At 45.3% G+C, this 12,636-nt stretch overlaps 1 protein-coding gene across 1 annotated transcript in view; it reads right to left on the reverse strand.

The window, feature by feature from the left end:
* The window catches only part of slc35b1 (solute carrier family 35 member B1), a 34,385-nt gene that overhangs the window by 13,439 nt on the left and 8,310 nt on the right, over positions 1-12,636 (reverse strand). The window contains exons 4-5 of the mRNA XM_068013287.1: positions 11,447-11,477; positions 5,840-6,000 (exon numbers count right to left, since the gene is read on the reverse strand). Coding sequence (XP_067869388.1) covers positions 5,840-6,000; positions 11,447-11,477 — 192 coding nt within the window. The remainder of the gene's footprint in view (positions 1-5,839; positions 6,001-11,446; positions 11,478-12,636) is intronic.

Consider the following 12,636-nt stretch of genomic DNA (forward strand, 5'->3'; position numbering starts at 1 on the left):
AACCAGCGCTTGTGGCCACAGTATTTATGTGGCTGGCCCAGTTAAGTTTCTGATCAATGGTGACCGTCAGAATGTTGATGGTGGGGGATTCAACAATAATAATACTGTTGAATAACAAAGGGAGATGTTTAGACTTTTTCTTGTTGGAGATGGTCATTTGACTGACACTTGGGTGGTATGTTACTTGCCACTTTACAGCCCAATCCCAAAAACTGTCCAGGTCTTCTTGTATGCAGGCACTGATGGCGTCATTATCTCAACATTGTGGATTGGAACTGAACACTGTGGAATCAGCAGTGAATGTTCTTACTTCTGACATTATGATGGAGGGAACGACATTGATGAAACAGTTGATGATGATTGGACTTGGGACACTGCCCTGAGGAACTCCTGCAGCAATGTCCTGGGGCTGAGAGAATTGGCCTCCAACAACCACCATCAACTTCCTTTGTGCTAGGTATGACTGCAGCCAGTTGAGATCTTCCTCTGATTCCCATTGACTTCAATTTTACTAGGCCTCTTGATGACCACACTCAAAGGCTGTCCTAATGTCAATGGCAGTCACTTTCACCTTAGCTGAGGAATTCAGCTCTTTTGGACCAAGGCTGTAAGATGGTCTGAAGCTAAGTGCGCCTGGGAGGACCCAAACTGAGCAGTGAGCAGGTTGTTGGTGAGTCAGCGACACTTAAAAACACTGTCAGCAACTCCTCCATTTTGATGAGCGTATGCTACAGTAAGTTGCACCTGTACAGCACAGCATCACAACTCTCTGGTTTTCAAATCCTTCCATGGTCTCACCCCTCCCTCCCTCTAATCTCCTCCAGCCCCACAACCCTCCGAGATATCTGCATTCCTTTAATTCTGGCCTCTTGAGCAACCCTGGTTTTCCAAACCTTCAGCAGCTAAGGACCTAAGCTCTAGAATACCATCCCTAAATCTCTCCACCTCCCCCTCTCTTGCTTTCCTCCTTTAAGAAGCACCTTAAAAATTCTGGTCAAACCTTTGGTCATCTGCCCTAATATCTTCTTATCTGGCTCAGTGTCAAATTTTGTTTAATAATTCTCCTGTGAAACGCCTGGGGATGTTTTATTACATTAAAAAGGTGTTACATAATAACAAGTTGCTGTTGTAACATCTCTGGAATTCAAGCAGTTTCATTGTTAGAGTCAGAGTTATACAGCACAGAAACAGGCTCTTCGGCCCATCGTGTCTGTGCCGGCCATCAAGCACCTATCTTTTCTCATCCCATTTTCCAGCACTTGGCCTGTAGCCTTGTATGCATTGGCGTTTCAAGTGCTCATCTAAATACTTCTTAAATGTTGGGAGGGTTCCTGCCTCTACCACCCCTTCAGGTAGTGTGTTCCAGATTCCAACCAACCTCTGGGTGAAAATGTTTCCCCCTCAAATCCCTTCTAAACATCCTGCTCCTTACCTTAAATCTATGCCCTCTGGTTATTGACACCTCTGCTAAGGGAAAAAGTTTCTTCCCATCTATCCTATCAATGCCCCTCATAATTTTGTACACCTCTATCAGATCCCCCCCACAGCCTTTGCTGCTCCAAGGAAAACAGCCCTAGCCTATCCAGTCTCTCTTCAGAGCTGAAATGCTCCAGCCCAGGCAGCATCCTGGTGAATCTCCTCTGCACCCTCTCCAGTGCAATCACATCCTTCCTATAGTGTGGTAACCAGAACTGTACACAGTACTCCAGCTGTGGCCTAACTAGCATTATTTCAGCTCCATTATAACCTCCCTGTTCTTATATTCTATGCCTCGGCTAATAAAGGCAAGTATCCCATATGCCTTCCTAACCACCTTACCTACCTGTGCTGCTACCTTCAGTGATCTATGGACAAGTGCACCAAGGTCCCTCTGACCCTCTGTACTTCCCTAGAGTCCTACCTTGCATTGTATATTCCCTGGCCTTGTTAGTCCTCCCAAAATGCATCACCTCACACTTCTCAGGATTAAATTCCATTTGTCACTGCTCCGCCCATCTTACCAGCCCATCTATATCATCCTGTAATCTAAGGCTTTCCTCCTCACTATTTACGACACCACCAATTTTTGTGCCATCTGCGAACTTACTGATCATACCTCCTATATTCACGTCTAAATCATTAATGTACACTACAAACAGCAAGGGTCCCAACACCAATCCCTGTGGTACACCACTGGTCACAGGCTTCCACTCGCAAAAACAACCTTCGACCATCACCCTCTGCCTCCTGCCACTAAGCCAATGTTGGATCCAATTTGCCAAATTGACCTGGATCCCACGGGCTCTTACCTTCTTAACCAATCTCCCATGCGGGACCTTATTAAAAGCCTTACTGAAGTCCATGCAGACTACATCAACTGCTTTACCCTCATCTACACATCTAGTCACCGCATCGAAAAATTCAATCAAGTTTGTTAGCCACTATCTCCCCCTGACAAAGCCATGATGACTATCCCTGATTAATCCCTACCTCTCCAAGTGGAGACTAATCCTGCCCCTCAGAATTTTTTCCAATAGTTTCCCTATTACTGATGTTAGACTCACTGGCCTGTAATTACCTGGTTTATCCCTGCTACCCTTCTTGAATAATGGTATCACATTCGCTGTCCTCCAGTCCTCTGGAACCTCTCCTGTGGCCAGAGAAGATTTGAAAATTTGTGTCAGAGCCCCTGCCATCTCCTCCCTTGCCTCACATAACAGCCTGGGATACATCTCATCTGGGCCTGGGGATTTATCCACTTGTAAGCCCGCTAAAACAGCCAATACTTTCTCCCTTTCAATGCTAATTCATTCAAGTATATCACAATCCCCCTCCCTGATCTCGACACCTACATTGTCCTTCTCCATAGTGAACACAGATGAAAAGTAATCATTCAAAACCTCACCTATGTCCTCCGGCTCCACACACAGACTGCCACTCTGATCGCTAATGGGCCCTACCCTTTCCCTGGTTATCTTCTCGCCCTTAATAAACTTATAAAACGCCTTGGGATTTTCCTTTATCTTGCCCACCAGTGTTTTTTCATGTCCCCTCTTTGCTCTCCTAATTACTTTTTTTTTTAAGTACCCCACTACACTTTCTAAACTCCTCTAGGGCCTCCACTGTTTTCAGTGCTTTGAGTCTGCCATAAGTCTCCTTTTTTTTTTCCCCCTTATCCAATCCTCTATATCCCGACATCCAGGGTTCCCTGGACTTGTTGGTCCTACCCTTCACCTTTACGGGAACATGTTGACCCTGAACTCTCACTATTTCCTTTTTGAACGACTCCCACTGGTCTGATGTGGACTTTCCTACAAGTAGCTGCTCCCAGTCCACTTTGGCCAAATCCTGTTTTATCATATTGAAATCGGCCTGCCCCCAATTCAGGACTTTTATTTCCTTTCCCTCTTTGTCCTTTTCCATAACTACCTTAAATCTTAGAGCTATGGTCACTATCCCCAAAATGCTCCCCCACTGACACTTCTACCACTTGTCCAGCTTCATTCCCCAGGATTAGGTCCAGTACCGCCCCTTCTCTGTAGGACTTTCTACGTGCTGGCTCAAAAAGCTCTCATACGCATTTTAAGAATTCCGCCCCCTTTAAGCCTTTTGCACCAAGACTATCCTAGTTAATATTGGGAAAGTTGAAATCCCCCACTTTTAATACCCTATTATTTTTACACCTCAGATTTGCCTACATATCTGCTCCTCTATCTCTCCCTGACTATTTGGAGGCCTGCAGTACACTCCGAGCCAAGTGATTGCCCCCTTTTTGTTTTTAAGTTCTACCCATATGGCCTCATTTGAGGAGCTTTCTAAGCTATCATCCCTCCTTACTGCAGTAATTGACTCCTTGATCAACAGTGCAACGCCACCTCCTCCTACCCCTCCCTCAACCATGTATCTGTGATAGCAAGAATATCATAATGCCATGTGCTAATCAATGCCCTCAATTCATCTGTCTTACTAGCAAGACTCCTTGCGTTAAAATAGATGCAATCCAGCCTTGCATTATTCGCTTGTAACTCAACAGGTCAATGTTTGCTCTGCCTTCCAGACTGACTCAGTTTCTCTTCTATATTTGACTGTGTACCAGCCCCTACTGTACCTCCACCCTGTATCCCATCCCCCTGCCAAATTAGTTTAAACCACCGCACCCCCTCCCCCCCCCCCACAACAGCACTAGCAAACCTCCCAGCAAGGATGTTGGTCGCATTCTGGTTCAGGCGCCACCTTCGCCAGAAACAGACCCAGTGATCCAGGAAACTAAAGCCCCCCCACCTCCTGCACCATGTCTTCAGCCACGCATTCATCTGCTCTATCCTCCTATTCCTATACTCACTAGCACATAGCACCGGCAGTAATCCAGAGATTACAACCTTTGAGGTGCTGCTTTTTAATCTGCTACCTAGCTCCCTAAATTCTTGTTGCAGGACTTCATCCCTCTTTCTACCTATGTCGTTGGTATCAATGTGTACCACGACCTCTGACTGTTCACCCTTCAGAATGTCCTGCAGCCACTCCGTGACATCCCTGACTCTAGCACCAGGGAGGCAACATACCATCCTGGAATCATGTTTATGGCCGCAGAAACGACTGTCTGTTCCCCTTACGATTGAATCGCCTGTCACTATAGCCCTGCCACTCTTCTTCCTCTCCTCCTGTGCAGCAGAGCCACCAATGGTGCCATGATCTTGGCTCTTGCTGCTTTCCCCTGAGCCATCTCCCCCAATAGTATCCAACGCGGTATATCTGTTAGAGAGGGGGATGGCCACAGGGGACTCCTGCACTACCTGCCTTCCTCTACTCTGCCTGGTGGTCACCCATTTCCTTCCTGCCTTTACAGCATTTGCCTACGGTGTGACCACCTCGCTAAACGTACTATCCACGACGATCTCAGCATTGCGGATGCTCCACAGTGAATCCACCCACAGCTCCAGCTCCGTAATGCGGGTAGCCAGTAGCTGCAGATGGATACACTTCCTGCACACATGGTCGTCAGGGACACTGGAAGCATCCCTGATTTCCCACATAGCGCAGTAAGAGCATATCACAGGTCCGAGCTCTCCTGCCATGACTTACCTTTAGATTACTTAGTTAATCTAATGTTGCATGCTTCAAAGGGATCATGCATATACTTATGCCTGGAAAATCCAATGTAGCTATCAGATGGGAAATTGCCATAAGTCGCAGGAGTAAAGGCCTGAATAGCTATTAATAGCCACTTCTCTGGGTTCCACTGAAGTTACAGCTTAGAACAACAGTGCAGATATTCAAGGCTTATTGTTTAATGTCTAACTAACCTATTATTTATTTTTAATTAGGTGTTTATTATTCAGTTTGGCTCTGGCTGTCATTGAGTATACTCACTCAGCAGAGCCCTTCGTACATCTAAGCAGGTGACTGCCCAATTTTACAATCTAGGCTTTAGATTGGTTTTTTAAAAAAGCTTTAAAACTGGTTTTGAACAAGTGACTTTTGAAAGTTCTGCCTACCTCTAAAATGAACAGTGGAAGCCAGGGGAATGAAAAGATCAGAAATGTTTTAATATTTGCTTTAAGAAAATAAAATGTATAGAAAAAACACAGATTAGGTAAAACAGTGTTTGACAATAAGCGTCGAGAACGGGGGGAAAAGGTAAGTGGATTTAAAGTGTTAGTTACTTCTAAAAATTAAAATTCAGTTCAGTTATTGTTACAGAACCATTTATCTCACCATCACAAAGCACAAAGTGAAAACTTACAAGACTGACTGGTCCAAGTGACAGACATTTCCCTGGATCTCCTAAATCCAAAGGTTAATGCATAATGAGAAACAAGTATTTGATAAATAATAAAAATACTAGAAGTCATGCACTTACTAATAGTATTTCCCCAAATCCAAAGGTGTGGTCATCTGCACTGCCGCTCCCATTTTTGGGTTTGTACATAAACAATGCCACTCCCAGAACTATGAGCAGCACACAAAGATACTTGGTGAACGGGTACCTTTTCCTTCCAATAAGGACTCCTAAAACCATCACTGCAATGCAAAACAAAATGACCAATTAGAAAAAGTTGACATGTTACCAAGTTATATTTAAAAAAATCTACACTGGAGTAACTGCAATGAAATAATGCAACATTGTAATCCAGGAGTCAAACGTCAACACCTTAATGATGATTCACCCCTAAATAGTATGCAGTATTCACTAAATATGCGGATGATATCTAGTAGAACAGTCACAGATTCTCTCTTTAGGACTTTAATGAAATGTCATCTGGACATATGGCAAGATTGAACACTGCCTACTGTTTCAAGCTATAAAGAACAAAGAAAATTACAGCACAGGAACAGGCCCTTCGGCCCTCCAAGCCTGCGCCGATCCAGATCCTCTATCTAAACATGTCGCCTATTTTCTAAGGGTCTGTATCTCTTTGCTTCCTGCCCATTCATGTATCTGTCTAGATACATCTTAAAAGACGCTATCCTACCCGCGTCTACCACCTCCGCTGGCAACGCGTTCCAGGCACCCACCACCCTCTGCGTAAAGAACTTTCCACACATATCCCCCCTAAACTTTTCCCCTCTCACTTTGAACTCATGACCCCTAGTAATTGAATCCCCCACTCTGGGAAAAAGCTTCTTGCTATCCACCCTGTCTATACCTCTCATGATTTTGTACACCTCAATCAGGTCCCCCCTCAACCTCTGTCTTTCTAATGAAAATAATCCTAATCTGCTCAACCTCTCTTCATAGCTAGCGCCCTCCATACCAGGCAACATCCTGGTGAACCTCCTCTGCACCCTCTCCAAAGCATCTACATCCTTTTGGTAATGTGGCAACCAGAACTGCACGCAGTATTCCAAATGTGGCCGAACCAAAGTCTTATACAACTGTAACATGACCTGCCAACCCTTGTACTCAACACACCGTCCGATGAAGGAAAGCATGCCGTATGCCTTCCTAACCACTCTATTGACCTGCGTTGCCACCTTCAGGGAACAATGGACCTGAACACCCAAGTCTCCCTGTACATCAATTTTCCCCAGGACTTTTCCATTTACTGTATAATTCACTCTCAGTTTTGAAATTAGCTATTGACCTAGCCTCAACAGCCTTTGGGGGAGAGAATTCCAGATTTCCACTACACTTTGTGCAAAGGCATGCTTCCTGATATTACCCCGAAAGGCTTGGCTTTAGTTTTGAATTTCATAATTATAGAGCTGAATTTTCCCCACAGAGGTAGGAAACAGGAGTCGGGTCTGTTTTCGGGTCCCAAACCTGCCTCCAGTGGGAAACTGATTAAAGGCAAGATTTTCACATGGGTGAGCCCCTAGTTGACAGACAAACAAGTTCCCTGTTTAATTAAGGGTGTTGGGCAGGCTCTCAAAGCTGGAGGGCCAATAAGAAGCCTTCCAGCTTCAAAGAAGCACCCAACTGCAGTACAAGGTAAGTAACTGGGAGGGCACTTCAACAAGAAGTTGCCCTCTCAGCCACTTTTTAAAAATGTTATTGAAAAAAACCAACAAAAAAACAGCCAGGCCACCACTACGTGTTTTTTTTTTGGGGGGGTGGGGGGTGGGATCCTCTCTACAGGGCGGCCTTTGGCTGTACCTCCACCCAGACAGGCAGGGAGGCCCTGTAGCCTGCCAGGAGCACTGGCACCCCAGCCTGCCACTGGGTGCCTGCCTCCAAAGAGTTGTTCTGACGCCCACCACCGCCCCCCCCCCCCCCCCCCTTTGCATATGGAAACTGGAGGCTGACTGGAAAATAGAACGATAGAAAAATTATGGCACAGATGGAGGCCATTCAGCCCAACGTATCCATGACAGCCGAAAAAGCTAGCCACCCATTCTAATCCCACCTTCCAGCACCTGGTCCATAGCCTCGCAGGTTACATCACTTCAGGTGCATGTCCAGGTACCTTTTAAATGAGTTGAGTGTTTCTGCCTCCACCACCGTTCCTGGCAGTGAATTCCAGACACCCACCACCCTCTGGGTGAAAAGGATTTTCCTCATGTCCCCTCTAATCCTTCTACTAATCACCTTAAATATGTGCCCCTTGGTAATTGACCTCTCTGCTAGGGGAAACAGGTCCTTCCTGTCTACTCTATCTAGGGCTCTCTTAATTTTGTACACCTCAATTAAGTCACCCCTCAGCCTCCTCTGCTCTAAGGAAAAGAACCCTAGCCTATCCAATCTTTCCTCATAGCTGCAACTTTCAAGCCCTGGCAACATTCTTGTAAATCTCCTCTGTACTCTCTCCAGAGAAATTATGTCCTTTCTGTAATGTGGTGACCAGAACTGTGCGCAATACTCCAACTGTGGCCTAACCAGCGTTTTATACAGTTCCAGCATTACATCCCTGCTTTTGAATTCTATACCTCAGCCAATAAATGAAAGCATTCCAGATGCTTTCTTCACCACTCTATCTACCTGTCCTGCCACCTTCAGGAACCTGTGGACATGCACTCCAAGGTCTCTCACTTCTTCTACCCCCTCAATATCCTCCTATTTATTTTTGTTTGCCCTCCCCAAATGCATTACCTCAAACTTCTCGGGATTGAATTCCATTTGCCACTTTTCCGCCCACTCAACCAAACCATTGATATCATTCTGGAGTCTACAGCTATCCTCTTCACTATCAACTACGTGGCCAATTTTTGCGTCATCAGCAAATTTTCCAATCATGCTTCCAAATTTAAGTCCAAATCATTAATATATCCCTGTGGAACGCCACTGGAAACCGCTTTCCATTCACAAAAACGAATGCCAGCAGGCATCCTTAATCCCTGCTTAATAAGGCTCTTAACAAGCCTAATTGTCTTCCTGCCTTGTCGAGGTGGGCAGCATTCCCAGGCCCTGAACCCGCATCGTCCAAATGGCTGAAATCAAGAACAGGGTCGGTTAGCCGGCCCCATTTGCCTCTGTTCCTGATATCGGCAGGGCCCGAAGATTCGGCTCCTAGTGTCATTATAGCACTGAAGGCGGCCATTCGGATAATAACGCATTACTTCCAGATTATGCTAAACAGCATTTGGCTGGTCCATGGTTCATGTGGATGTAATTGATTCTGTAAAATTACAAAAGTGCTTCCTTTTAAAAAATTTTTTTTGAGGATTTATGTTAAAACTGAAAAGATTCCATGGATGAGTTTTTTTTAAACCAAGTTCACCGAAAGGACATTTGGGATGTGGTTTGATAACCATCTGTGCTTTGGGCTTAGTAAAAACAGAACCCTTTGTGACCTGGGGAAAAATGGTTACAGAGAAGCCACATGTCAAGATTTATGGAGGTCAGGAGGTTGACTCTCTGTTTGGGATTTGGGTGTCGTTTTCAGTGTAGTTGGGTGCGAAGTGCTTGAAGACAGACGGTGTTTTCCTGCCGGGGGGGGGGGAAGGAAAACCACCCAGTTCACCTCCTTCTCTACCTCTTTGAAGAAATCCTGCAAAGACCAAGTGTGGGAGAGCTAAAATCCTTGGCGCTGCATAGCTCCTGAGAAGTTGAAAGAAATCCTGCGATTCAAGTGTATGCTGGCAGACAACTCCGATACCACATTTCTCCTAGAAAGCCTATTAGAGTAATTCCCAACATCTCCAGAACGGACTGCTTCTGAAACGATCCCAGTGACCCTTCTCCATATACTGAATGCCAGACCAAAAAAGGGACAACTGTCATCCTTCTAGATCTTCTGTTTTTCATCAAGTATTAGCAAGTATTTAGCCAAAGTAGTCTTTTTTTTGTAACAGACCTGTATTTTTTTTTAAAGTATGTGCGAGTGAAATTGGGGAATTTAAAAAGGGAACTTTCATATTTCAATCTGTGTGTTAATGCTTTGCTTTGTTACCGATCAAGTCTGGTTTCTTAATAAACTGATAATTTTGTTGATTATTAAAGAAACCTAGTTGGTGTATTTTATTCTAGGATTAAAAAAAAAGAGTATATGATTATATCGCTAACTGGTAAACATTTAAATATATGTTGTGACATGTGGAGAAGTGGAACTAGAAAAGACATTGCTCTCCTTCTGCCTCGGTCGCAACAGTAATGATTGGCAGAATTTTATTCTGCCCTTGGAGGTGGGCAAGGTCAAGGAAGGCTTTCCCACCCCAGGCCAATTGAGGCCTTTAAGTGGCCCATTAAGGGCCTCTTCTTGCCTCCACCTCAATTTTGAGGGAGGCGGAGGGGTGCGTCACCACTAGGAGGGTTGGGGGGACCCTTCTTTACAAGCAATTCAGGGCCGCTAGAGAACCCCCCAGCGGCATTCACCACCCCACCACTCCCAGCCTCATCAACCTCCCCCGGGCCTGCCCGAGTTGTCCCGGCGACCCCGACCCCACTCACCTTTCCCAGGGCCTTCTCTCTCTCCTTGGTGCTGCAAGGCCTCCTGCATACGGCCAGTGGCCACTGCTCCCAGTGGCACTGCCTCTACTGCAGAGCTGCTGGCCTTCCGATTGGCTGGTAGCTCTGGAGGTGGGTGCTCGTCCCTTAAAGGAGGCGGGCAGTTAATTGCCAGTCCATTGTTAAATAGCTAGGGGGGTCTGATGGAGGGCCAAGGCGGATTCTCCCCCCACCGCACCCCTGTTGCAAGAATAAAATTCAGCCCATTATTTCAAGCATAAGGGATTCCACTATTGTGCTGGCCAACTTTCCTCGATAAACCACCAAAAATAGACCAACTGGTCATTCATCATATTCTTTCATTTACGTGTTCATAGAAATCGACTGCTGCATTTACCCCACATAATGATCGTATCTGCAGTTCAAACAGTGATTTGCAGGATGTAAAATATTTTGGGACATACCGACAGTAAAACAGTGGGAAGAACAAAGGCTTTGTCTTCAACCCATGCCATATACTCTATCATCGCCACCAACATTTCCTTTTATAGTCACTGTCTTAGGCTCAGCGAGAATGACTGTTGAGCTTCCGACTTCATAACATCCCTGTCACAAAGACTGCCTACTTCACCTCCATAACATTGCGTATCTGCCACCAAAACACTTATTGATGCCTCTGTCACCTCCAGATGTGATTACTCCAATGAACGTCTGGCCAGCCTCCCATTCTCCAACCTCAGTAATCACCCAAACAGGAAATATTTAAATTCTTATCCTTGTGTTTAAAACCCTCCATGGCCTTTCCTCTCCTTATCTCTGAAACCTCCTCCAGCCCTATTACACCCCCTCCTCTGGACCCTGCCTCCCTCTGAATCTAGCCTCTCGTGCATCTCCCCCTCCTTTTGCCTCACCATTGGCAACCATGTCTTTCTTGGTCTTTGGTATTCCTTCTCAAAAGCCCTCTACATCTCACTCCTCCCTCAAGATTCTCCCTAAAACCCACCTCTCAGCCAAACTTTTAGTTCAGCATTCATTTTCCTTATGCCTCTGCGAAAAATCATATACATGCAAGTTATTATTGTTGAAGTACAATAAGATCCTATACCAGTTAAAGTTCTTGCTTTCTATATCATTTTAACCTACCTGGAATAGGTTTACATGATTTTCCTAGAACCTGAAATGGAAGGAATATCCATTAGTTGGCAATAGAATTGAATACATAGCTGCTACGAGAAATATTTTTTTTCAAAGTGAGTGAAAAATATTTTACTCATTAATCCCCAACACAATTTGTTCTTTATTGCATATTTAGATAGTACTATCAATGTCCTGTATGTTCCCCATCTATGTAATACATAAAAATGTTGCTTTAAGCCAGAAGGTGCCCAACCAAAGAAAAAATATTCATGGCTGAGGACAAAGAACCAGTAAGGAGATTTTCTTTTTATTTTAAGTATCAAGTGTTTCCCTCAAGTTAGCACCTTCCAGCAACTCCTGCAACTGAACAGGCCCCAGAAGTATAGGTTTTCGTCTTTCTTCTGGACACCAGCCTACGACGTCAATGGGGGTGGGGGGGCTGCAGATGCTAGGCAAGTCAGCACCTCCTAAAACCATGCCTAGGCTATGCAACAAAGAAACGTAACCTTTCAGTTTGGAAGCTGGAATGTGAGAATTGTGTGTCCTGGAATAAACGACCCACACACCACAACCAGCATATGCAAGACAGCCCTGATTGCCTGTGAGCTACACAGGCTTGGCGTCGACACTGCTGCTGGACAAGAAACCACATTAGCCGATACGGGCTCTATGTGAGAGGCTAATTACACCTTCTACTGGCATGGAAAAAAAAAGAGTGAAGATCACCATGAGCGTGGTGTAGACTTTGCAGTGAGCAACCAGCTGGCACAGTCAATTGAGCTGCCAGTAGCAAACTCAGAGTGCCTCATCTCCCTGCAGTTATCTGATGGAGGCACAGTCAACTTCATATGCATTTACGCACCAACTCTGAATGTCAGCATCTCAGATAAAGAGCATTTCTAGGACTCCCTGGATGACATTCTGAGGAACATCCCAAATGGCAAGAGGCTATTCATCCTGGGTGACTTCAACACACATGTTGGGGCAGACAGTGATTCACAGCCAACGTGCCTCAGTTGTCATGGGGTGGGCAAGATTAATGATAATGGACAACGCCTTCTTGAGCTTTGTGTCTTGAACGAACTCCTCATCATAAAACACCTTCTTCCAGGGCAGACAGATATCACCACAAGGTATCATGGCATTGCCCAAGGTCTGGTCATTGGCACCAACTAGACCTAGTCATCGTCAGGAAG

This window comes from Heterodontus francisci, chromosome 33, assembly GCF_036365525.1.
Source record: "Heterodontus francisci isolate sHetFra1 chromosome 33, sHetFra1.hap1, whole genome shotgun sequence".
Classification (NCBI taxonomy): domain Eukaryota; kingdom Metazoa; phylum Chordata; class Chondrichthyes; order Heterodontiformes; family Heterodontidae; genus Heterodontus; species Heterodontus francisci.